Raw genomic sequence first — 25,795 nt, 5'->3', positions numbered from 1 at the left:
CAGAATTGCAGGGGTGTCAATACTTTTGGCCACAACTGTATCAACAATGAAAATCCATCAGGAAGAAAAACAGATTCAGACAGAATAGCTAAAAATACATGACAAGAGTTCTGGTCATATGAGCTTACGATCTACGGGAATTAGAGAAGAGAAATGGAAAGGAGAGAAGGAAAGAAGACAGTGAAAAAAAGAATAGAAGAGAGAGGAACGGAACAAAGGAAAGGAGAGAAGAAAAGAAAGGAAAAGGGAAGAAAACAGAGAAAAAGAGAAGAGAGAGGAAGAGAAAAGAGGAAAGGAGAGAAGAAAAGAAAGGAAAAGGGAAGAGAACAGAGAAAAAGAGAAGAGAAAGAAAGGGAAGAGAATAGAAGAGGAGTGTAGGGTTGAAAAGAGGAAGCTACAACAAAAAAGGAAGTAAAAAAGAGACAGAAATTGAAAGAAGGAGAAGAGAAGACAAGAGGAGAGGATATGAGAGGAAAAGAGGAGAGAAGAAGAGGCGAGAGAAAAAAGAAAAGAGAAGAGAGTAGAAGAAAAGGAGTGAAAAGAAGAGAAGAGTATGGTGGAAAAGAGGAAGGTAGAACAAAAACAGGAGGTAAAAAAGAGAAGGGAATTGAAAGAAGGAGAAGGGAAAACAAGGGAAGCAGAGAAGATATAAAAGGAAAGAAGAAAAGATAGGCACATAGAGGAAATAAGAGAAGAAAAGAGAAGACAACAGAGGAAAAGAGAAGAGTCGAAAGGAGGGGAGGGGAGATGCAAGCAGAAGAGAGTAGCAGATAGACTTACATATACTGAAGATTGCACTTTGGTTGGTAAAGTGATATTAATGATTAGATGTATGAGGAGCGGGGGGACTTTGTATTAGTGTAAGGGCTGTAACATTGTATTCTCTTGGTGACAAAACATAGAGAGAAGTTCCCTTGTAGATGTCAGAGATCATCAAGCTGAAAGCAAGAGCTTAGGAGAGCAAGTGGCAGGAGAGACCACAGAGAAGTAGATGTCAGATTCAGGATGATATAGTGCTTCTATACGTACAGGGATATTTCTATAAACTATTCCCTCAATATACATGTTGTATACAATGTATCACTGAATACATCACAGTGTTTCGGTCGAGGTACTGGAAGGTTTAGGTCACATGGGGTATGATGCCACATAACACAGCGCTATAAGTTTCCATGATGGCTGAGGACCTGCACAATGGTCCAGGAGCAGTACGGTGCACCGAGGACTACGACAAGCCCTATCATTTTGGTCTGAATTCTGACCATAAGTCCTCGAGGCCTGCTCACCATAGTACACAATGACATGCCTTGTGTCATCCTGCTTGATTTTTGTAGGAGAGTCTAGAAGGGATGATGCAGAAATGATGATGCAGCAGAGACGTGTGACCTTCTAGTCCTATTTCGTTCTTCTCTGTGCGTGAATAGGTAGATAATAGTGAAGACAGAACATTTAGATGCTGGAGTCACATAAGTATTGTAAGAATAGAATATCTTCTTTAAAAAGTCCAAGAGTCAATTGCGCGTTGCACTTAAGTCATTGTAAATGTCAGTCCTTTGTCCTCGAAGCTCCTGAGAAGAGAGCAAGACACATCATTAAATGGGGTCATTTGGGGCTTTCCTCTAACCATCCCACCCTCCTCTCTTATTGGGGCCATGCAATAAAACATCAACCCCACTAAAATGTTCCTCATTTACTTTTAGGACTGAAACAAATGATTATCAATAACAACATAAGTAAAATTACAGTCACATAGAGACTCACTTCATATGTGGCTTCATTGGCTGGAGAATTGTTCTTCAACCTTTTCAGTTTCTCTAATTATAACAATAAAAGAAGTAATTCAAAGATTAATAAAACAATTATTTATTACATACATAATATAGTTATATCCTTGAACATAGAGTGCAGTGTTACAGTACTTATATTCTTGTACATAGGGGCAGTATTATAGTAGTTATATTCTAGTACACGGGACAGTATTATAGTAGTTATATTCTTGTACATGGGACAGTATTATAGTAGTTATATTCCTGTACATAGGGGCAGTATTATAGTAGTTATATTCTTGTACATAGGGGCAGTATTATAGTAGTTATATTCTTGTACATAAGGGCAGTATTATAGTAGTTATATTCTTGTACATAGGAGCAGTATTATAGTAGCTATATTCTTGTACATAGGGAGCAGTATTATAGTAGTTATATTCTTGTATATAGGGGCAGTATTACAGTAGTTATATTCTTGTACATAGGGGCAGTATTATAGTAGTTATATTCTTGTACATAGGAGCAGTATTATAGTATTTATATTCTTGTACATAGGGGCAGTATTGTAGTAGTTATATTCTTGTACATAGGGAGCAGTATTATAGTAGTTATATTCTTGCACATGGGGCAGTATTATAGTAATCATATTCTTGTACTTAGGGGCAGTATTATAGTAGTTATATTCTTGTACATAGGAGCAGTATTATAGTATTTATATTCTTGTACATAGGGGCAGTATTGTAGTAGTTATATTCTTGTACATAGGGAGCAGTATTATAGTAGTTATATTCTTGTACATAGGGGCAGTATTATAATAATCATATTCTTGTACATAGGGGCAGTATTATAGTAGTTATATTCTTGTACATAGGAGCAGTATTATAGTAGTTATATTCTTGTACATAAGGGCAGTATTATAGTAGTTATATTCTTGTACATAGGAGCAGTATTATAGTAGCTATATTCTTGTACATAGGGAGCAGTATTATAGTAGTTATATTCTTGTATATAGGGGCAGTATTACAGTAGTTATATTCTTGTACATAGGGGCAGTATTATAGTAATTATATTCTTGTACATAGGAGCAGTATTATAGTAGCTATATTCTTGTACACAGGAGCAGTATTATAGTAGTTATATTCTTGTAAATAAGGACAGTATTATAGTAGTTATATTCTTGTACATAGGGGGCAGTATTATAGTAGATATATTCTTGTACATAGGGACAGTATTATAGTAGTTATATTCTTGTACATAGGGAGCAGTATTATAGTAGTTATATTCTTGTACATAGGGGCAGTATTACAGTAGTTATATTCTTGTACATAGGAGCAGTATTATAGTAGTTATATTCTTGCACATAGGGAGCAGTATTATAGTAGTTATATTCTTTTACATAGTGGCAGTGTTATAGTAGTTATATTCTTGTACATAGGGGGAGTATTATAGTAGCTATATTCTTTAATACAATACATTTAATTATTATATTGTTAACGTTGTTACTTATGATTTATGTTTGGAACTGTTAAACTGTAAAGCGCTGCGGAATATGTTGGCGCTATATAAATAAAGATTATTATTATTATTATTATACATAGGAGCAGTATTATAGTAGTTATATTCTTGTACATAAGGAGCAGTATTATAGTAGATATAGCTTCCTTTCCTGCACAATTACTTTCTGAACAACTATCTGAATTTGTTGGCCCTCACTGAAACCTGGATTCAGGATTCTGACACTGTCTCCCCTGCTGCCATTTCCCATGGTGGCTTACAATTCTCCCATTCCCTGAGTCCAGCTCTGTTCAATCTCCCAACTAAATAACTCACCGCTTCCCCACTCTGACACAACATTCTCTCCTTCATGCTCACAAATCCTCGCCCACCCAGCTCACTCCTACCTATCACACATTCAGAAATCTACAAGCCATTAACCCTCATACACTTGCAGACTCCCTACACTCATCACTGGCCCCAATCTCCTCTTTTTCTTGTCCTGATCTGGCTGTACATCGCTAGAATGACACTCTCAGAAGCACCCTTGACCATCACCCTCAGAACTTCCAAACACAGAGTAAAACAGTCCTGGCTCACATCACAAACTCGACTTCTCCAGCGATGCTCTAGGAGCGCTGAACACTTAAGGATGAAAAGCCGCACACCAGAAGACTTCATCCACTTCAAATTTATGTTAAGAACCTATAACTTTGCCCTTCACCTAGCCAAACAGACCTACTTCACCACCCTGATCTCCTCACTAGCCAACAACCCCAAGAAACTTTTTCATACCTTTCACTCACTCCTCAGGCTGAAAACACAAGCCCCTATCACAGACATTTGTGCTGATGACCTGGCCTCCCACTTTATGGAGAAAATAGGTAGCATCCATCAGGAAATCCACTCCCAAGCACTAAGTTTTGTGACTTCCATGCCTCCCTGCATTTACCCTGGCTCACTTTCCACATTTGATCCCATCACAGAAGAAGAAGTCTCCAGACTCCTCTCTTCTTCTGTCTGGCTATATGTACTACCAACCCCATCTCCTCACATCTCCTCCAGTCTCTCTCTCCAGTCGTCATCACAACTCACCTAACTACAATATTTAATCTCTCCCTCTCCTTGGGCATTTTCCCATTTCCCCATCCTCCTTCAAACACTCTATCGTTACCCCATTATTAAAGTAAGACGCTCTCTACCCATCCTGCAAAAACAACTACAGACCAGTCTCCAATCTCTAAACTCTTGAAGCACCTAGTCTCCTCCTGGCTTACCCATTACTTCTCCACTCACTCCCTCCTAGACCCTTCACTGTCTGGCTTCCACCCACTACATTCAAATGAAACTGCACTCATAAAAGTTACTAATGACCTTCTGACAGCAAAACGTAACGGTGAACACTCTCTGCTCATTCTTCTCAACCTTTCTGCAACTTTCGACATTGTTGACCACCGTCTCCTACTCTCTAGGCTCCAGACACTAGGCATTATGGACACTGCCCTCTCCTGGTTCTCTTCCTATCTTTCTGACCGCTCCTTCAGTGTTTTGTTCGCTGGCTCCACTTCATCTCCTCTTCCTCTCACTGTTGGGGTACCTCAGGGCTCAGTCCTTGGCCCCCTTCTCTTCTCTCTCTACATGGCCCCAAATGGAAAGACCATCAGAAGATTTGGCTTTCGGTACCATTTTTATGCTGATGACACACAACTATACACATCATCCCCTGACCTTACCCCTGCTGAACTACAGAATGCCAGTGACTGTCTGTCCGCAGTCTCCAACATCATGTCCGCCCTCTATCTGAAACTCAACCTCTCCAAAACTGAATTTCTTCTGCTCCCGCCATCTACTAACCTCCCTAAACCTGATATTTCTCTCTCCGTGGGTGGCACCATTATAACATCCCAGCAGCAGGCGCGCTGTCTGGGTATTATGTTTGCCCCAATCTCTCCTTCACATCCCATATACAATCTCTTGCCCGTTCTTGCCGCTTACACCTAAAGAACATCTCTAGAATCCGCCCTTTTCTCACCATGGAAACAACAAAAACTCTTACTGTTGCCTTGATCCACTCCCACCTGGACTACTGCAACGCTCTATTAATTGGTCTCCCCGTTACTCAACTTTCCCCTATCCAGTCCATACTTAATGCAGCAGCCAGGGTCATCCATCTGGCTAATCGGTACTCAGACGCGTCAGCTCTTTGCCAATCGTTACACTAGCTGCCCATAGGATCCAATTCAAAGTACTTGTTCTCACCACAAAGTTCTCCACAGTGCGGCACCCCCCTACATCTCCTCCCTCATTTCTATCTATCGGCCTAACCGACCGCTGCGCTCTGCAAATGACTTTTGACTAACCTCCACATTACCTCCCACTCCTGACTGATAGTTTTAGGCGTTCCCTCAAAACACATATGTTCAGAGTGGCCTATCACGTTCACTAATCAAAGTAATTTTATGTGAAAGTGTGCATGTGCAACCCATTCACTATCCCCATCTATTCCCCACTCCCTCAAGATGGCTGGACCATCATTGTAAATACATCACTGTAAATACACACCTGTACTTTGCATCTCCCCCACCTAATTGTAGATTGTAAGCTCTCACAAGCAGGGTTGTCTAATTTTGCTTTAATTATTGTATTGTTAACGTTGCTACTTATGACTTGTGTTTTGAAACTGTTAAACTGTAAAGTGCTGCGGAATATGTTGGCGCTATATAAAGATTATTATTATTATTCTTGTACATAGGAGCAGTACTATAGTAGTTATATTTTTGCACATAGGGGGCAGTATTATAGTAGTTATACTCATGTACATAGGGGCAGTATTATAGTGGTTATATTCTTGTACATAGCGAGCAGTATTATAGTAGTTATATTCTTGTCCATAAGGACAGTATTATAGTAGTTATATTCTTGTACATTGGAGCATTATTATAGTAGTTATATTCTTGTACATTGGAGCAGTATTATAGTAGTTATATTCTTGTACATTGGAGCATTATTATAGTAGTTATATTCTTGTACATTGGAGCAGTATTATAGTAGTTATATTCTTGTACATTGGAGCAGTATTATAGTAGTTATATTCTTGTACATAGAGGCAGTATTATAGTAGTTATATTCTTGTACATAGGAGCAGTATTATAGTAGTTATATTCTTGTACATAGCGAGCAGTATTATAGTAGTTATATTCTTGTCCATAGGGACAGTATTATAGTAGTTATATTCTTGTACATTGGAGCAGTATTATAGTAGTTATATTCTTGTACATTGGAGCATTATTATAGTAGTTATATTCTTGTACATTGGAGCAGTATTATAGTAGTTATATTCTTGTACATAGGAGCAGTATTATAGTAGTTATATTCTTGTACATAGAGGTAGTATTATAGTAGTTATATTCTTGTACATATGAGCAGTATTATAGTAGTTATATTCTTGTACATTGGAGTAGTATTATAGTAGTTATATTCTTGTACATTGGAGCAGTATTATAGTAGTTATATTCTTGTACATAGAGGTAGTATTATAGTAGTTATATTCTTGTACATAGGAGCAGTATTATAGTAGTTATATTCTTGTACATAGGGGGCAGTATTATAGTAGTTATATTCTTGTACATAGGAGCAGTATTATAGTAGTTATATTCTTGTACATAGGGGGCAGTATTATAGTAGTTATATTCTTGTACATAGGAGCAGTATTATAGTAGTTATATTCTTGTACATAGGAGCAGTATCATAGTAGTAGTTATATTCTTCTACATAGGGACAGTTTTATAGTAGAGAATCACTGAAAAAAAGGCAGAGATGCTTACTTGCCTAGGGCTCAAACCAAATGCACTATCAGGGTCCAGTGGACACAAGTAATTATGGTAGCAACACAGGTGCAGCAATACTAAGGGCCCAACTGCACCATGAAAAATAGATAAAGTGCACAAAAACATATCAATATATGTAAGGTATTAGTTGATATTATGGCCAAAATACGTAGGCTGTAAGCCAGATGCTCAGCGTTACCTGTGTGAATAATGCTGCATGCAGATTTATTTTTGTGTGCGCTAGTATAGTAAACAATCACCCCCTCCACGGGTTTTGAGCCCTAGGCAGCATCTCTGCCTTTTTTTCAGTGATTCTATAATATTTTTGGAGGATTTTTTTAGTGATTTTGTGTCAGTGAGCTTTGTTTTGATGTTTAGTGGTAGGACTTGCAAGTGTAAGGACCCGTGACGTGGGTTGCGAGCTTATGTATTGTGACCGTAATATCAACTAATACTTTACATATATTGATATGTTTTTGTGCACTTTATGTTTTTTTCAGGGTGCAGTTGGCCCAGATAGCTCTGTAAGGCTGGTTTCACATTAGCGCATTTTCAGCGCGCGCACGGCCGGGGGTAGCTCCGCCCCCGAGCCGGCTCTCTGCCCGGCGTGCCCGCCCCTTCCTTGTAGCGCCGCCTCCTAGCGGACAGCGGCGCCTGCGATCGGCGCACCCTATCTTTAGCATAGGGTGCGCCGATCGTGCGCAGGCCGTGCGCTAGTTGCGCTTTGACCTGCGCTGCGCACTTTTGACGGTGCGCCGTGCGCGCCAAAATCCGAAAAGTTTGATTTTGGCGCGCACGGCGCACCGTCAAAAGTGCGCAGCGCAGGTCAAAGCGCAACTAGCGCACGGCCTGCGCACGATCGGCGCACCCTATGCTAAAGATAGGGTGCGCCGATCGCAGGCGCCGCTGTCCGCTAGGAGGCGGCGCTACAAGGAAGGGGCGGGCACGCCGGGCAGAGAGCCGGCTCGGGGGCGGAGCTACCCCCGGCCGTGCGCGCGCTGAAAATGCGCTAATGTGAAACCAGCCTAACTGTTGCCTCTGTTTACACAGGATGCATCTGGGAGGCACTGGGCAACCCACCTGATCTAAAAGTATGGACGTTGTTAATAGACTGTAAGCCGGATATTCTGCATTACCTGTGTGAATAATGCCACATACAGATTTTTTTGTTGTCTGCACTAGTATACTAATCACTCCCTCCAAGGGTTGGTAGGTTGAGAATGATTGCTATATTGGTATTGCTGCACCTATGTTGCTGCCATATTTACTTGGGTCCACTGCACACTGACAGTGCATTTGTTTTGAACCCTAGGCAGGTAAGCATCTCTGCCTTTTTTCAGTAATTCTTTATTATTTTTGGAAGATTTTTTTAGTCCTTTTTGTGTCAGTGAGCTTTACGGTATTATAGTAGTTATATTCTTGTACATAGGAGCAGTATTATAGTAGTTATATTATTGTACATAGGGGCAGTATTATAGTAGTTATATTCTTGTACATAGAAGCAGAATTATAGTAGTTATATTCTTGTACATAGAAGCAGTATTATAGTAGTTATATTCTTGTACATAGGGGCAGTATTATAGTAGTTATATTCTTGTACATAGGAGCAGTATTATAGTAGTTATATTCTTGTACATAGGAGCAGTATTATAGTAGTTATATTCTTGTACATAGGGGCAGTATTATAGTAGTTATATTCTTGTACATAGGGGCAGTATTATAGTAGTTATATTCTTGTACATAGGGGCAGTATTATAGTAGTTATATTCTTGTACATAGGGGCATTATTATGGTAGTTATATTCTTGTACATAGAAGTAGTATTATAGTAGTTATATTCTTGTCAAACAAAAAAGTTCCAGCAACAAACATCCAAATCAGATTGTTGAATAGACGTTAAAATGTTCTTGGTCATAGCCATGTCCAACATTTGTGTTCGAAACGCGTAATCCCCTGGATTTACAATTTTAACAGTATGTTTTTAAAGGCATTGCAGTAAAGATGAAGTTTTAACATCTATTCAACAATCTGATTTGGACGTTTGTTGCTGGAACTTTTTTGCTTGATTACCACAGCCGCTTTTTCCGAGCACCATCCTGGAGTCCACACCCAAAGCCACAGGAATTCACCTTTTTTTTCTTCTATATAGTTATATTCTTGTGTATAGGAGCAGTTTTATAGTACAGTAGTTACGGTATATTCTTGTATATAGGGGCCGTAATATAGTTATATTTTTGTACATAGGAGCAATATTATAGTAGTTATATTCTTGCGTACAGGGGCTGTATTATAGTAGTTATATTCTTGTATATAGGAGCAGTATTATTGTAGTTTTGGTATATTCTTGCATATATGGGCAGTATTATAGTAGTTATATTCTTGTACACTGTGTGCAGGATTATTAGGCAAATGAGTATTTTGATCACATCATCCTTTTTATACATGTTGTCCTACTCCAAGCTGTATAGGCTTGAAAACCAACTGCCAATTATACAAATGAGGTGATTTGCATATCTGTAATGAGGAGGGGTGTGGTCTAATGACATCAAAACCCTATATAAGGTGTGCTCAATTATTAGGCAACTTCCTTTCCTTTGGCAAAATGGGTCAAAAGAGAGATTTGACGGACTCTGAAAGGTCAAAAATTGTGAGATGTCTTGCAGTGTTAGGCGTCGGATTCCTGACACTGCACAGCAGGAATCCAGAGCCAGACATCCAGCGGTCTCCCATTCTCCTCCGACCGCTCTGGGTGCTGCTCAGACTTGCTCTGACAGCCTGGATGTTGCTGCCACCTCTGGTGCAGCAATGCTAGCACAACCTGCTCTGCAGGGAACCGCTCCAGAGGCTAAGTCCTAATGCGTGCTACTGGGCATGCCCGCAAGGTGACCTCTCAGTGGAGAGCAGAGGTCACATGTTCAGGTCCTGTGTCGGATCTGATTTGTCCTTCCCAGGGTACTCGGCCATGCGCTAGTGTAGCATATTATGCTGTGTGTGTATGGTGATGGATGCATGGACTGGTGACTGACTTATTAAGAAACCCCTTCCCTCTGATAATACGAATGGTGACAGAGTGTTGGTTAGTCAGCGCCAGATTGTGGCAAGCTACACGACACTGTGCCTCCTGCACTGCACACTAGCGTCCAACGGTGACCGGCCTTCCGGCACCGTCGTGCAGCAGCTACAGTTACTGCCGCGCTGCAGTAGCAGCGTTCATTGGCGGTTGCGGCTGCAATGCCACTCACTGATCATCCTGTGAGGCTACTAGGGCCAGCGTCCTTATATTCTTTATTGTAAGGTGACTCTGTGTCTTAACAGAGCCGCTCTTAGCGTTCGGGTGACGTTAACCCAAGCGCAGTACTATACCTTTTGGTGCATCTGCCATTGTCCAGCAGCGGTCTTACCATCTACCGCACGGTGGACCCCGGGCGGCGAACGCACCTCCTATTATTTATATCTGGTGCGTTCCATCGACCCTAACATTACACTAGTGCCAGGGTCTGGCTGGTAATGGCAGACGTGCAGCAGTTGCAGCGCTATATTCGGCAGCTGGAGAGCAGGTCGGCGGCTATTGAGAGCGCCAACTCAGCTGCGAATACTGCACTAGCTGCTGCTCAGACAGTTGCTGAGGCTGTCACACGTGTGCCCGCACTTTTGCCCACGCCGACAATTGCTCGCCTCCCGCTTCTCGACAAGTTTTCGGGTGATAGCGCCACCTGTAGGGGATTCGTGAGCCAGTGCTCAATTCAGCTCGAGTTACTGGCTGCACGGTTTCCTACAGAGTGGGCTAAGGTGGGCTTTATTGTGTCACTCTTGTCTGGCCGGGCATTACTGTGGGCTACACCATTGTGGGAACGTGATGATCCTGTGGTTCAGGGTGCTGCTCAGTTCCTCGTGGCCCTGAAGCAGGTCTTTTTGGGACCACGGATCACACACCACACCGCTCTTCAACTTCTGTTCCTAACACAGGGGTCACTCTCGGTCAGCCATTATGCCGTCCGGTTCCGGACATTGGCTTCCGAATTAGAGTGGCCGGACAAATCATTAGTCCCAGTGTTTTGGAGAGGGTTGGCTGGGCATGTAAAAGATGCTCTAGCTACTAGAGAAGTTCCCACAAGTCTGGAGGAATTGATTGCAGTTTCCACCCGCATTGACCTCCGGTTTACGGAGCACGGGCTGGAATGTGCACAATCCAGACAAAGGGTTAATTTGGCTCCCACTTTCACCGAGCCACTGACATATCCTGCACAGGAGCTCGTACCCTCTGAACCTATGGAGATGTCTCGCACCGACTCCAAGCCACCACCAGTGCGAAGCTATGTACGTTGCTATCAGGGCCGACAATTTGGTCACTCGGCTAGCACGTGTCCTTTGCGGGCGAAAAACCGCCTACGTCCTGTGGTCATAGGAGGTGGTCAGTCCAACATGAAACCCTTCTCACCCAAACCGGTATTCCGGGGTACCTTAGACAGTGGTCCCTTCACCTGGGAGGCAGAGGTTATCATGGATTCCAGGGCCGAAGGGAATTTTATGTCCTCAACCTTCGCCCAGAAACACACTATCACTCAGGTGTTGCTGCCTCAACCACTGACCATCATGGTGGTTAATGGGGAGCATTTGCCCACTCAGGTAAGCCATCAGACAGTTCCACTCGGGCTTTCTATCTCTCCCTCCCATCGAGAGATCATGTCCCTGCTCATTTTGCCTGATGGTATTGACCAGGTGCTACTTGGTCTTCCCTGGCTCCGTTGCCACTCTCCTCATATCGAGTGGGCATCAGGGAAAATACTGGCTTGGAGCAAGGATTGTGAGGGAAGGTGTCTGAAGGGCAGTCTTCAGGTGGCTTCCACTGAAGTGCCTGCGGATCTCTCCGTGCTTCCTAAATCCTACCATCAGTACGCGGACGTCTTCTCCAAAAAATCTGCGGAGACGCTCCCGCTACACACCGCCCATATGATTGCCCGACAGACCTCATGCCAGGCACAGAACCTCCTAGGGGTTGTGTGTATCCCCTATCACTCCCCGAAACAGAAGCTATGTCACAATATATCCGGGAGAACCTGGCTAGAGGTTTTATCAGGAAGTCGGTGTCGCCGGCTGGTGCAGGGTTCTTTTTCGTTCAGAAGAAGAGCGGAGAGTTATGTCCCTGCATTGATTACAGAGGTCTCAATGCCATAACCGTAAAGAACAAATACCCTCTTCCGCTGATCTCTGAACTGTTTACCAGGTTGCAAGGGGCCCGGATCTTTACGAAACTAGATCTACGGGGGGCATACAACCTGATCCGCATTCGCGAGGGAGACGAGTGGAAGACAGCCTATAATACCAGGGATGGCCACTATGAACATCTGGTCATGCCCTTCGGCCTGTGTAATGCGCCAGCTGTCTTCCAAGATTTCGGCAACGACATCTTCCGCGACATGCTCTCTACTTCGCTGGTGGTCTATCTGGATGACATACTCATCTTCTCGTCAGATTTGACCACTCACCGGAGAGACATATGCAGGGTCTTCGACCGTCTACGGACGAACTCTCTGTACGCCAATTATAGTATATAGTAGTTATATTCTTGTACATAGGGCAGTATTATAGTAGTTATATTCTTGTACATAGGGACAGAATTATAGTAGTTATATTCTTGTACATAGGGGTAGTATTATAGTAGTTATATTCTTGTACATACCCTGTTTCCCCGTAAATAGGGCGCCCCCCGAAAGTAAGGCATGCTAGGGGGAGCACTGTGCCTACTAATATAAGGCACCCCCGAAAATAAGGCATACCTTTTTCTGTGCATGGGGCATGCAGTTGTGTACCCGCTGTCCGGTGCCCTCCGGTGCCCGCCACTGCAGCCGCGCTGTTCGCAGGAGTTAATCACAGCCTCGGAGCTGTGTGCCGATCTCCACCCATGAGCCCTGCGCCAATCACAGCGCAGGAACCGTGGGCCAGCTGACGTCATCCATAGCCTCTGATTGTTCCTGGGCTGTGATTGGCCCAGGGCTCCTGCGCTCTGATTGGCCCAGGGCTCCTGCACCCTGATTGGCCCAGGGCTCCTGCACCACCAAAGCACTGAAAGCAGCACTGCGGAGGAAACCAGTAAGAAAGTGAAAGTGTATGTGTGTGTGTGTGTGTGTGTGTGTCTGTGTGTCTGTGTGTGTGTGTACGGTACACACATGGGAGGCTGCAATGGGATACTGTGATAATGGGAGGCTGTAGTGGGATACCGGTGTAGAGTTGGTGGGCCGGGCTGGGGGATGGTCCCTCTGGATACCGCGCAGTAATACAGACACAAGCTGGAGGCAAGTTTCGGGTGCAACAGGTCCAAGTTTATTCTCTCTCGCCATCCGCCAGACGGCCTCACCGCACACCGCACTTCTCTTCCCAGCTCTCCGGTTACAGAACACATTATAACACCGTACTTTCTCCAGGGACGTATATATACGTACCGTCCCCCCCTTTACACTCTGCGACGCTTCTGACAGCTCCGTCACTGTGGCCGCCGTAGACCTGTGCACCAACAGTAATTTTACTGGTCAAACCTCGTTCCAAATACAGTGTCCTACACCCGGAGCCTCGTCTATACTGCGGTACTTTATGTCAGGACCACCCCCCTGACTTTCTTTCTCCTCAGTCCCCCTGGTTGGGTTTTCCTCACAGTGCAGCAACTGTCACAGTCTCCTCGTCACTTGAGCTCCCCTTGGGGACTGGAACTTTCTGGAACCCTCCTGTCAAATTTATAGCTTTCCCGGTTCCCTGTAACTCCTCCCCCATGACCAACGGTTTCTTAGCCCTAAGCTGATGTCAAGTCCTATGATCACACTCCTCCCTGCCCTCTAATGTCAGTTCAAGGTATTGCACATCACCTACACTTTCCTAGCTGTTTTCCATTTTGAAATCTGACCAGTCAGTCCGTCCATCAGGTCACCTTCCCTACACCAGGATGATGGGAGCTGTAATAGAATGATGGGAATATTTGGGGCTGCAAAATGATTATGGGGCTGCTACGGTAAAGGAACTGCTGTGGGTGATTGTTACGGTAGCGGTACAGTGTCCAGAAAGTGTGTGGGAGCCATTTTAGAGCCCTTATGTTTTGTGGCCCTGTGTGGGAGTCAGGCAATTACAGTACCGTGCCGTAGTGTGTTACTTTGATTTGTTGTCTGCTTTTCAGCAGAGAACGGTCTATATGTCTGACTACTGGTTTTACGCTACAGAACGTTCCTTATGTAAGGGTAGGGCGCGCTGAAATGTTTCTCATGAAAATAAGACACCCCCCAAAAAAATAAGACATGGTGCAACTTTCGGAGCAAAAATTAATATAAGACGGTGTCTTATTTTCGAGGAAACAGGGTAGGAGCAGTATTATAGTAGTTATATTCTTGTACATAGGAGCAGTATTATAGTAGTTATATTCTTGTACATTGGAGCAGTATTATAGTAGTTATATTCTTGTACATAGGGGCCAGTATTATAGTAGTTATATTCTTGTACATAGGGACAGTATTATAGTAGTTATATTCTTGTACATAGGGGGCAGTATTATAGTAGTTATATTCTTGTACATTGGGACAGTATTATAGTAGTTATATTCTTGTACATGGGAGCAGTATTATAGTAGTTATATTCTTGTACATAGGGCAGTATTATAGTAGTTATATTCTTGTACATAGGGACAGAATTATAGTAGTTATAGTCTTGTACATAGGGGTAGTATTATAGTAGTTATATTCTTGTACATACCCTGTTTCCTCGTAAATAGGGCGCCCCCCGAAAGTAAGGCATGCTAGGGGGAGCACTGTGCCTACTAATATAAGGCACCCCCCCCCCCCCGAAAATAAGGCATACCTTTTTCTGTGCATGGGGCATGCAGTTGTGTCTCGCTCCCGCTGTACCCGCTGTCCGGTGCCCTCCGGTGCCCGCCACTGCAGCCGCGCTGTTCGCAGGAGTTAATCACAGCCTCGGAGCTGTGTGCCGATCTCCACCCATGAGCCCTGCGCCAATCACAGCGCAGGAACCGTGGGCCAGCTGACGTCATCCATAGCCTCTGATTGTTCCTGGGCTGTGATTGGCCCAGGGCTCCTGCGCTCTGATTGGCCCAGGGCTCCTGCACCCTGATTGGCCCAGGGCTCCTGCACCACCAAAGCACTGAAAGCTGCACTGCGGAGGAAACCAGTAAGAAAGTGAAAGTGTGTGTGTGTCTGTGTATGGGTGTGTGTGTGTGTGTGTGTGTGTCTGTGTGTGTGTACGGTACACACATGGGAGGCTGCAATGGGATACTGTGATAATGGGAGGCTGTAGTGGGATACCGATGTAGAGTCGGTGGGCCGGGCTGGGGGATGGTCCCTCTGGATACCGCGCAGTAATACAGACACAAGCTGGAGGCAAGTTTCGGGTGCAACAGGTCCAAGTTTATTCTCTCTCGCCATCCGCCAGACGGCCTCACCGCACACCGCACTTCTCTTCCCAGCTCTCCGGTTACAGAACACATTATAACACCGTACTTTCTCCGGGGACGTATATATACGTACCGTCCCCCCCTTTACACTCTGCGACGCTTCTGACAGCTCCGTCACTGTGGCTGCCGTAGACCTGTGCACCAACAGTAATTTTACTGGTCAAACCTCGTTCCAAATACTGTGTCCTACACCCGGAGCCTTGTCTATACTGCGGTACTTTATGTCAGGACCACCCCCCTGACTTTCTCTCTCCTCAGTCCCCCTGGTTGGGTTTTCCTCACAGTGCAGCAACTGTCACAGTCTCCTCGTCACTTGAGCTCCCTTTGGGGACTGGAACTTTCTGGAACCCTCCTGTCAAATTTATAGCTTTCCCGGTTCCCTGTAACTCCTCCCCCATGACCAACGGTTTCTTAGCCCTAAGCTGATGTCAAGTCCTATGCTCACACTCCTCCCTGCCCTCTAATGTCAGTTCAAGGTACTGCATGTCACCTACACTTTCCTAGCTGTTTTCCATTTTGAAATCTGACCAGTCAGTCCGTCCGTCCGTCAGGTCACCTTCCCTACACCGGGATGATGGGAGCTGTAATAGAATGATGGGAATATTTGGGGCTGCAAAATGATTATGGGGCTGCTACGGTAAAGGAACTGCTGTGGGTGATTGTTACGGTAGCGGTACACTGTCCAGAAAGTGTGTGGGAGCCATTTTAGAGCCCTTATGTTTTGTGGCCCTGTGTGGGAGTCAGGCAATTACAGTACCGTACCGTAGTGTGTTACTTTGATTTGTTGTCTGCTTTTCTGCTGAACGGTCTATATGTCTGACTACTGGTTTTACGCTACAGAACGTTCCTTATGTAAGGGTAGGGCGCGCTGAAATGTTTCTCATGAAAATAAGACACCCCCAAAAAAAATAAGACATGGTGCAACTTTCGGAGCAAAAATTAATATAAGACGGTGTCTTATTTTCGAGGAAACAGGGTAGGAGCAGTATTATAGTAGTTATATTCTTGTACATAGGAGCAGTATTATAGTAGTTATATTCTTGTACATAGGGGGCAGTATTATAGTAGTTATATTCTTGTACATAGGGGCCAGTATTATAGTAGTTATATTCTTGTACATAGGGACAGTATTATAGTAGTTATATTCTTGTACATAGGGGGCAGTATTATAGTAGTTATATTCTTGTACATAGGGACAGTATTATAGTAGTTATATTCTTGTACATAGGGGTAGTATTATAGTAGTTATATTCTTGTACATAGGAGCAGCATTATAGTAATTATATTCTTGTACATAGGAGCAGTATTATAGTAGTTATATTCTTGTACATAGGAGCAGCATTATAGTAGTCATATTCTTGTACATAGGGGGCAGTATTATAGTAGTTATATTCTTGTACACAGAGGACAGTATTATAGTAGTTATATTCTTGTACATACAGTAGGAGCAGTATTATAGTAGTTATATTCTTGTACATAGGGGCAGTATTATAGTAGTTATACTGATGTTTGTTAGGATAATATATAAATGTCATTTGTAGAAATAGAAAAATATCCAGAGTGTACATTGGCACATTTTTTCTTCCCATGTATACTGGTGAGACTTTCTAATTCTTCAATAAAGACTTCTGAATTTTATTTAACACGCTGGATATTTTTCAATTTCTACAAAACAAATGGTTTCCTAACTGCGGCACTGCAGGCTTCCTTGCGTGGTATCCATTGAGAAGGTGAGCTGATATTTTTCTCTATTTTTAGCATATAATTGTCATGTCACAGAATATTCTGGCTCTTTTTTCTCACCCTGATATTTCTTCTTTTGTATCTTATTAGATATCCAGAATGCCATGCCTGCAATTATTAAGGTGATGAAGGCGTCACAGACCACAATTCCAATAATGGTTCCAGTATTGATCTGAAAACAATTTCCACATCCTGCAAGTAATAAGAATTTTTATATTCTCTTCAATCCACAATTATCTCATCTCTCTGCAGTGGTTATCAATTATTTTGGTAGCATTCCTTGGAGAGTGAATCTTTTTGTTTCTTTTTTTATACTTTAAAGAGTATTTTTCTTTTATTTATGTTTTATGAACCATTGCAAAGCTAACCTTGTCAGTAATACACTCTATTACCTTATATTCTTCCTCCTCTCTTAAACATCATTCTGAAAGTGTTATTTAAGCTACCTACTTTATGCTCCTTTAGACGCTGTTCTAACAAGAATTCATACTAAGCACTATTTACAAACATTCTCCTTGTGTTAGGGTTGGCGGATTTCACTAAATAAAAATAACAATAAAGTCCAATTGCAACCCGGGGTCCACCGTGCAGTGATGCAAACCTGCTGCTAGTGAGCAATGGTGAAGCAAACCAGCGAGCGATCGCCTTAACACACTGTGTTAAAAGTCACACAATGTGAACAGAACTCAGAGTACTTGGCTCAGTTAGTGCACCAAGAGGTACTACAAAAAGAAAGTAAAGTACAAAACCCTGTTAACATCACAAGGGAAATTAGCACGCAGCTTGAACTTGCTCTGAAACTAAATGGTGCTAGCCGCACCAGTGAATGAAGCAGATGCTGAGTCATGAAAAGAACTCATGTGAGGTTACATACTATACCCTGTCGCTTTCCCAGAGAAGTGTGGCCTAAGGGTTGGACTTGCTCTGTACCTCAACTGTGCTATCCGCACACATGAAGGTAACCGATGCTAAGCCAAGAGTGAGTTACCTAGTCCTAACCCTACCTGCCTACATAATACACTCTGAGTATAGGGCGACACGTGTGAACAGAGTGGTAGAGTATCCACTCACAAACACCACACAAAAATGAGTGCACCGCTGAGAGCCTTTTATGCGATAGGCTCCACCCCAAACACTCATGCCCAGTCGGCTGAGACATCGCCCACGGGCCAAACCGAAGCTACCACATCACCAGAGCAGGTGATGTCCGTCCACCATTGATAAGATGCCACGTCACGGACATGCTCAGTAGGGTGATTTCTGGACTTAGAGTCCAGAGCGCAAGGTTGCCCCAGTATATCACTGGTTACCATAGACTTAGCTGGAGAGCCAGCAGCAACCAAGCGAACACCACGAGACTGAGCAAGACACTGGGACTGACGTCTGTGCTGAGCAGCAATCGCAGCGGCCAAACCTGAATGAGAGGCCACTGCACCAGTCAAGACTTGGGATCCATCCCGCGCAGTGGGAGAATCCTGACGCCTAACACCTTGTCTGAGGATCTCTGATGTGCTCTCCCTCTGCTCAGACTGTTTGTAAATAGTGTTTCAGTGCAGATTCTTGCTAGAGCAGCAGTACAAAGCAGCTTCTACAAGAGCAGTGAAAACAGCAATATTGGAAATAAGGAAGGAAAATGACAAAATGTAATATATTTTCAAATACTGATCAGTAATTAGGCAATAGATACAATGCAATTGCTTTTTAATAGCTCAATATGTATCCAGAACTAATTTGGAAGTATAACTTACCTTCTTGAGCTAAAGCAGAACCTGTAAAAAAAAAAAAAAAAAAAAAAAAAGAGAAAATAGGTTGTGTCAGAAAACTAATATATAAATTGAGGGAAAAATAAAAAAGTTATAGCTCTTGGAAGAAGAGGAGGAAAACACAAAAATTAAGAAAAGAAAAAAAAAGGAAAATCGCCTGAGTGTGAAGGGGTTAGCATCTGTCTGATGTATTATTTTTATGGGAAAAAAAAAAAGACCAGAAAACAATGTTCATGAGAGTCTCTCCCGGTCACTGGTTTGCCGTTTTTCATGGCGGCCAATTCCTGATTGTCACAGCCCCGGCTCCATTATAGTGATGTGGTCTCATTTGTAACAATGTTACAAAATATCATCACCCACAGTGTCTCTATAATTGCTTCTCCAAACACATCGGAAGGGGATCCGTACAATATAGGAAATGTAACTGCCAAAAATGTATCTTTCTCCTTTTTATTTCTTGGTGCAGAAATTCTAGAAGTTTCTGATATCTCCAAACCTCCCACTCCTGCAGCATTTATAATAGTTATTATTTCTGCATTTTTCATAAATGAAGATGAATAAGAAGTTGTCACAGCTGTAAAAATCTTAAAATAAAAACAAACGCTTACAGAAGACTTGCTTGTTGGTGCGGTTTTATCGCCACTTTGATTTGGGTTTTCAATGATTTTAAGGTCTTTTTTATGCATTTGTAATTACAATAGATGATATTTTTAATACAGTTGCATCTGACAAAATTAGAATATCATCAAAAAGTTAATTTCAATTCTTCAATACCATATTATATCGAGTATTACACACAGAGTGCTCTATTTCACGTGTTTATTTTTGTTAATGTTGGTGATTATGGCTTACAGCCAATGAAAACCCAAAAGTCATTATCTCAGTAAATTAGAATACTTTATAACAACAGCTTGAAAAAATGATTTTAAAATCCAAAGTGTTGGCCAACTGAAATGTATGTTCAGTAAATGCCCTCAATACTTGGTCGGGGCTCCTTTTGCATCAATTACTGCATCAATGCGGCGTGGCATGGAGGCGATCAGCCTGTGGCACTGCTGAGGTGTTATGGAAGCCCAGGTTGCTTTGGGGTATTGTCAAGAGGAAGATGAGAGACACCAGACTCAACAATGCAGATGAGCTGAAGGCTGCTATCAAAGCAACCTGGGCTTCCATAACACCTCAGCAGTGCCACAGGCTGATCGTCTCCACGCCACGCTGCATTGATGCAGTAATTGATGAAAAAAGGAGCCCGGACCAAGTAGTGAGTGCATTTACTGAATATACATTTCAGATTTTAAAATCATTTCTCAAGCTGGTGTTATTCTAATTTACTGAGATAATGACCTTTGGGTTGTCATTGGCTGTAAGCCATAATCATCAACATTAACAGAAATAAACAGGTGAAATAGATCACTCTGCTTGTAATGACTATATAATATATGAGGTTCACTTATTGTATTGATGAACTGAAATAAATTAACTTTTTGGTGATATTCTAATTTGTGAGATGCACTTGTATGTTTCTGCTGCAAAAATGTATCAAAAGCCACAATTAAAATAAATTTCAAAAACACGACTTTTGTTGCGATTTGCAAGCAGAAAACACAAAAAGAGTTGAGATGATGCAGGAAAAAAATGATGCATCATTGTGAATGGTTGCTTGCTGCAATCAGATTTGAAGCATTTTTTATGTGGATTTTGGAGCAGAATCCGCTGTTAAAAACAATATGCTGTTTAGTCCCGAATACAAAGTAACATAATAAATATGATAAAAATTGTCGTCTTCATTGTTTTATGTATTTAGAATGATATTTCCAGAGCTAATTTAGGCCTTCAGGACACGGCAAATGTTTTATCCTTGTCGTTGGCCAGCCATAACTTTTTGTATTTTACTGTGGAAATAAGGGTATGTGCTCACAAAGAGGGAGGAGGGTTACATTTTTTTTTTAGCAGATCCACATAAAAAAAAGAAAAAGTTTCTAAACCGCTTGACTGTTCCTTTATGTTGTAAAACCGTTTCGCTGTTCTTACGTTCCCTTTTATGAGCGTCATTTTTTTTTTCGGTTTCAGATGTTCATGTTTATGTGTTTATTCAAGTTCAAGTCACTTCTTTGAAGCGTCTCCTGCTCCAAACTCAGCACTGTTCAATCAAAAACACTTAAAAAAATTATTATCCATGCATACAAAGTTTTTTTTAAGAGTTTTTGGAGCAGAAACTGAGCAGAAACTCCTCCAAATATCAAAACTCTTCAAAACCTTTCTGCTCAGTTTCTGCTTCAAAAACTCAGCAAAAAATATGAATACCCTAAACCAGGGTTCCCCAACTCCAGTCCTCAAGGCCCACCAACAGATCATGTTTTCAGGATTTCCTTTGTACTGCACAAGTGATGCAATTATCACCTGGGCAATACTAGGGAAATCCTGAAAACATGATCTGTTGGTGGGCCTTGAGGACTGGAGTTGGGGAATCCAGCCCTAAAGCAGCTTAAGGTAATGCATTGCTAAACAAAAGCCTCCAACAAAAACATGTGCATACTACATCTTTAAGAAGATGCCGGACTAGCAGAGGTTTTCCTTGGCACCTCTGCCATCATTTTCCAGTGTAATTTTTCTATGGTTTAAACTATAGTGAGCTGTTCCTGAAGAATAAAAATGCTGCTTTATCTGCTTATGAGCCCTGAAATGGTTAAAAAAAAGTAATACAATACTTAACAAGTGCAGACAACTCTGATTGAAAGCTCATCTGCACTGGCGCTTAGGCTAAGTTTGGAAGTTGCATATTTGGTACAGATTAGGATTAGAAAATCCGCACTGATTCAAGAACCAATTATCAAATCTCTTCTACACATTGGGGATAATTTTTGGACGTGAATTCACTTGGATATCAAAGTCAGCAGGACATTAAATCTGCTTCAAATCTGCCACAAAATAAGATAAGCACAGATTTTGTTGCAGATAAACTGCGAAAAACCTACTGTTAATGTTTCATTGGTATATTTTTAGGGTACAAATAACTTTTTGATCACCTTGTCTCAATGGGGGTTTTTTTTTAGGAGGTTGGGATGAACTTGTTTATGACGCAGGACATTTCTGAGATAGGAAACATTGAGGTTTTTTATTTCCTTTTTTCTAAATTTTTCATCAATTTTTTTACAACATATGGCTGCCGTTGGATAACGTTTTCAAAAAGTTTCAAAGTTTCAAAAAGTTTTCATAACTATCTTGCAGGTCAGATTTCAGTTTTGTAACAAGACCTTCATGTCTAGTGTAGACCGGTAAACATCGAAAAGACTGACAATACTCAGGGCAAGTTGACATTAGAAAAAAACCCTTTAAATGTAGTCAGTTTGTCTTAGATCTGTAGCATCTCTCCTTTATCGGCTGTTGTCACCGATCATGCATTAACAACAGCCCCCATTCCTATTCTATGCCCTAATGTAGGTCAGCTATATTCCTTTATGGGGCTTCTAGAAGGGTTGACCACCCGAGAGCAAGAATCGAGGGCGGAAAATGATTTCTGTCCCATCATCGGAAACTATGTAAACATTATTTTATTTAGTTGATTTCACAGAATTTTAGTTGCACATTATGTTGAGTAATTTCCAAACTTTTTTGGAGTCTTATAAATTAGGGGAAGTGAATAATTTGTTGGGTTTTTTTTGCAGACAAGATTTCAACATTATAAAACAACTGATAAAATAAACTTGTAAAGAAAAGTTTTAAAAAATCTACATTCACTGAAAGTATCTAATTATTTGCTAAACATTTAACATATATAAGAAAGTTTAATTGTTTTGTTCTTGTGGCCAAAGATTCTGCATTCTCACAAGGTGGGTGACACGATCTATCCACTTCCTCAAGGCCACATCTCGTCTCCACAGGCCTCAATCCTGCTCGTTAGAAATACATTGTAACGTTTTTCCAGTGGGGTTTTAAGAAAGCTTGTCCATGGCCACCAATCTGTCTCAGATGTCTTCATCTGAAAGGTGTGTTCACGCTAAGTCTAATTTCTGTGTTTTTGGAGAAGTTTTTGAGAAGTTTTGAGGAGAATTTCCACAAAAAGCTCAACCCAACCTCAGTGGTGGTATTGTAGTTTGTTCCTACTTACCTTGGTGGACATGAGCTGCAGTACCAGAAATGACCTGCAGATAAGTGTGGTGCTGTTTTGGAAAGAAGGCAGCCATGTGTTTCTAATCTTAGGCTCGCTCTTGTTATCTGCATCTCAAAAACATTTCTAGAATTCAACCCTTTCTTACTTTCGACTATGCAAAAACTCTTACTGTTTCTCTTATCCGTTCTCATCTGGACTATTGTAACTCTCTACTAATTGGCCTCCCTCTTACCAAACTCTCCCCTCTCGAATCTGTCCTGAATGCTTCAGCTAGGATCATATTCCTCACCAATCGTTACACCGATGTCTCTACCTTCTGCCAGTCCTTACACTGGTTACCCATCCACTCCAGAATTCAGTATAAACTTATTACCCTCACCCACAAAGCACTCCATGGCTCAGCACCACTCTACATCTCCTCCCTTGTCTCAGCCTACCACCCTACCCGTGCCCTCCGTTCTGCTAATAACCTGAGGTTAACATCCTCAATAATAAGAACCTCCCACTCCCATCTCCAAGACTTTTCACGTGCTTCGTCAATTCTTTGGAATGCACTACCCAGGTTAATACAATTTATCCCCAATCCGCACAGTTTTAAGCGTGCCCTAAAAACGCATTTGTTCAGACTGGCCTATTTCCTCAACGCATTAACCTTAATTTCCCTGTGTGGCTCATTCAAAAATTTTTACCATAACCAGGTTACTCGTATCATGTTCTCACATGCTTTATGCATTTAATAGCCCTGTGTGTCTATACTGTTACATATTTAGACAGCTGGTTCATGCAGCATCACAGGAACACCCGATTCTTACACTAGGGATGGTCCAAACAATAAGAGCAATTGTTACCATCCACCTTTCGTGTCTCCCCTTTTTCCTTATAGATTGTAAGTTTGCAAGCAGAGCCCTCATTCCTCTTGGTATCTGTTCTGATCTATGTGTTTATTGTATGCTGTAATGTCTATTGTCTGTACAAGTCCCCTCTATAATGTAAAGTGCTGCGGAATATGTTGGCGCTATAGAATTATTATTAATATTATTAGACCTTCTAAATACCAGGAGAGCTGAACCCCAAGTCTTTGTCTATTTCTTACTGTCCCATTAACCATCTTTTTACATGCCAACAGTACTGTTTTTAGGGACACAAACCAAATCTTGAGTCCTCAGTAGTGCTGTAAGACCACATCCTAATCCCCCTCTTTTTTTGTGCGAGACACAAAATTTGAACATTGAGATTGGATTTAGGATGTATATTAGAAAGTTGCAAATTCACAACATAAGCAATTTCTCTCCCAGCCTTGATTGATTTATCACTTTTATCCAGATTTCTATTACCCAACTTTAATAGCTATGATCATGATACATTCTGTCATATCATGTGACGATTGTCCTTCTATTCCAGAGCGAAGACTTTGATGCAAATCTGCTCCCACCAAGATATTGAGATTAGTAACTGTTCCATCCAAAACTGGTGAAAATTTTACCCAAATTTTCTTTACTAAAGCCCTTTGCTCCACAAGACACGGTTAAACAGGATTGAGCAAAGTATTGATGAACGATTCCATTTATATCCACATCAGTAAGTAGAGAAACAAATCTTCAAACATTTCTAGGAGATTGTACGTAAGCATGTGGACAATTGGAGATATCATTAACACATTTCTGTGTTCCTAATTTTTAGAGACCTTTATGCTTCAAGTATCGCCAAATCGTATGTATCATATCATTCTTCTATGAGCTTTTGTATGAATTGGATTAATGCCTCATGAGTAATCCCTTCCTGAGCACAAATAAGTGGTCAGGATATATTATATCTACTCGTAGAGGAGATACCAGATTAGTTCGAGGTACTCAATACTAAGGATAAATATTAGATAGATGATAGATAGAGAGATAGATAGATAAATAATAGATAGATAGATGGATAGATAGATAGATAATAGAGAGATAATAGATAGACAGATAGATAATAGATAGATAATAGATAAATAATAGATAGATAGATCGATAGAAAGATAATAGATAGATATTGGAGCGATGGACAGATAATATCCAGAAAGTTCTCCTCCAAAAAGTGATAACAGGTGCCAGGTATCAGAGGAGGGCTACCGTTTTTGGGATATTATCTATTGTAGACCTGGTTGAGGTTAGACTTGGATTTCGTAGCCTCCGACTGTTCTTCTACTTGTCGATATAGATAGATAATAAGGTATATGATAGATATAAGGAATCACTTACCCAGTATTGTTGTAAGGGACAAGAAGACGAGGACTGGCGCAGGCATTTTTCCTCGGCTGGGACCTTATACTAATAGTTCCAGTCTATTTGAGGGTATCTTTACCCCGACATTGACCACTCCCAGGTGGCTGCAGTCGGTGTCCCTTCTACATCTGCTCTAATGCTGACTTTTCATTGTGAAACCAATATGTGTATTACTGAACGTCCTTCTTACAAGAGGAAGTGTGTGTGCTCATTACAAAATGCGGTCCTGGTAGAGGACCCTAATCTCTGGCCAGAAGAGGAAAGGCTGAGTTGCAAAACCACATTTCGAGCTTTGCTCAATAACTGCTAGTAGTAAAGATCGGATTCCTGTAACCCCAGGGGTAATTCACTGCATGAAGATGCTCTAACTATGAGGGTACAAGCC

At 41.8% G+C, this 25,795-nt stretch overlaps 1 protein-coding gene across 1 annotated transcript; it reads right to left on the bottom strand.

Moving 5' to 3' along the window:
- Positions 1-25,597, bottom strand: TYROBP (transmembrane immune signaling adaptor TYROBP). The gene is made up of 5 exons (XM_073570463.1): positions 25,387-25,597; positions 19,024-19,044; positions 17,336-17,467; positions 1,762-1,814; positions 1-1,568 (listed from the first exon to the last, which is right to left on the bottom strand). The coding sequence occupies exons 1-5, from the start codon at positions 25,430-25,432 to the stop codon at positions 1,512-1,514; spliced, it is 309 nt and encodes a 102-aa protein (XP_073426564.1). The 5' UTR covers positions 25,433-25,597; the 3' UTR covers positions 1-1,511.
- Between the last annotated feature and the right edge of the window lie 198 nt (positions 25,598-25,795).

The sequence above is a fragment of the Dendrobates tinctorius genome, unplaced genomic scaffold (genome assembly GCF_039654945.1).
Source record: "Dendrobates tinctorius isolate UK_male_01 unplaced genomic scaffold, ASM3965494v1 ptg000028l, whole genome shotgun sequence".
Lineage (NCBI taxonomy): Eukaryota > Metazoa > Chordata > Amphibia > Anura > Dendrobatidae > Dendrobates > Dendrobates tinctorius.
Note: the sequence above shows the minus strand (reverse complement) of the source record. Positions and strands in the feature narration are given on the sequence as shown.

What these genes read in the sequence shown, in the direction of transcription:
- TYROBP (XM_073570463.1), bottom strand. Translation starts at nt 25,432, where the DNA reads ATGCCTGCGCCAGTCCTCGTCTTCTTGTCCCTTACAACAATACTGG. An exon ending in GTCCCTTACAACAATACTGG is followed by an intron (nt 19,045 to 25,386) that starts GTAAGTGATTCC and finishes TTTTTTTTACAG; the next exon opens with GTTCTGCTTTAGCTCAAGAA. An exon ending in CCAATGAAGCCACATATGAA is followed by an intron (nt 1,569 to 1,761) that starts GTGAGTCTCTAT and finishes CTCTCTTCTCAG; the next exon opens with GAGCTTCGAGGACAAAGGAC.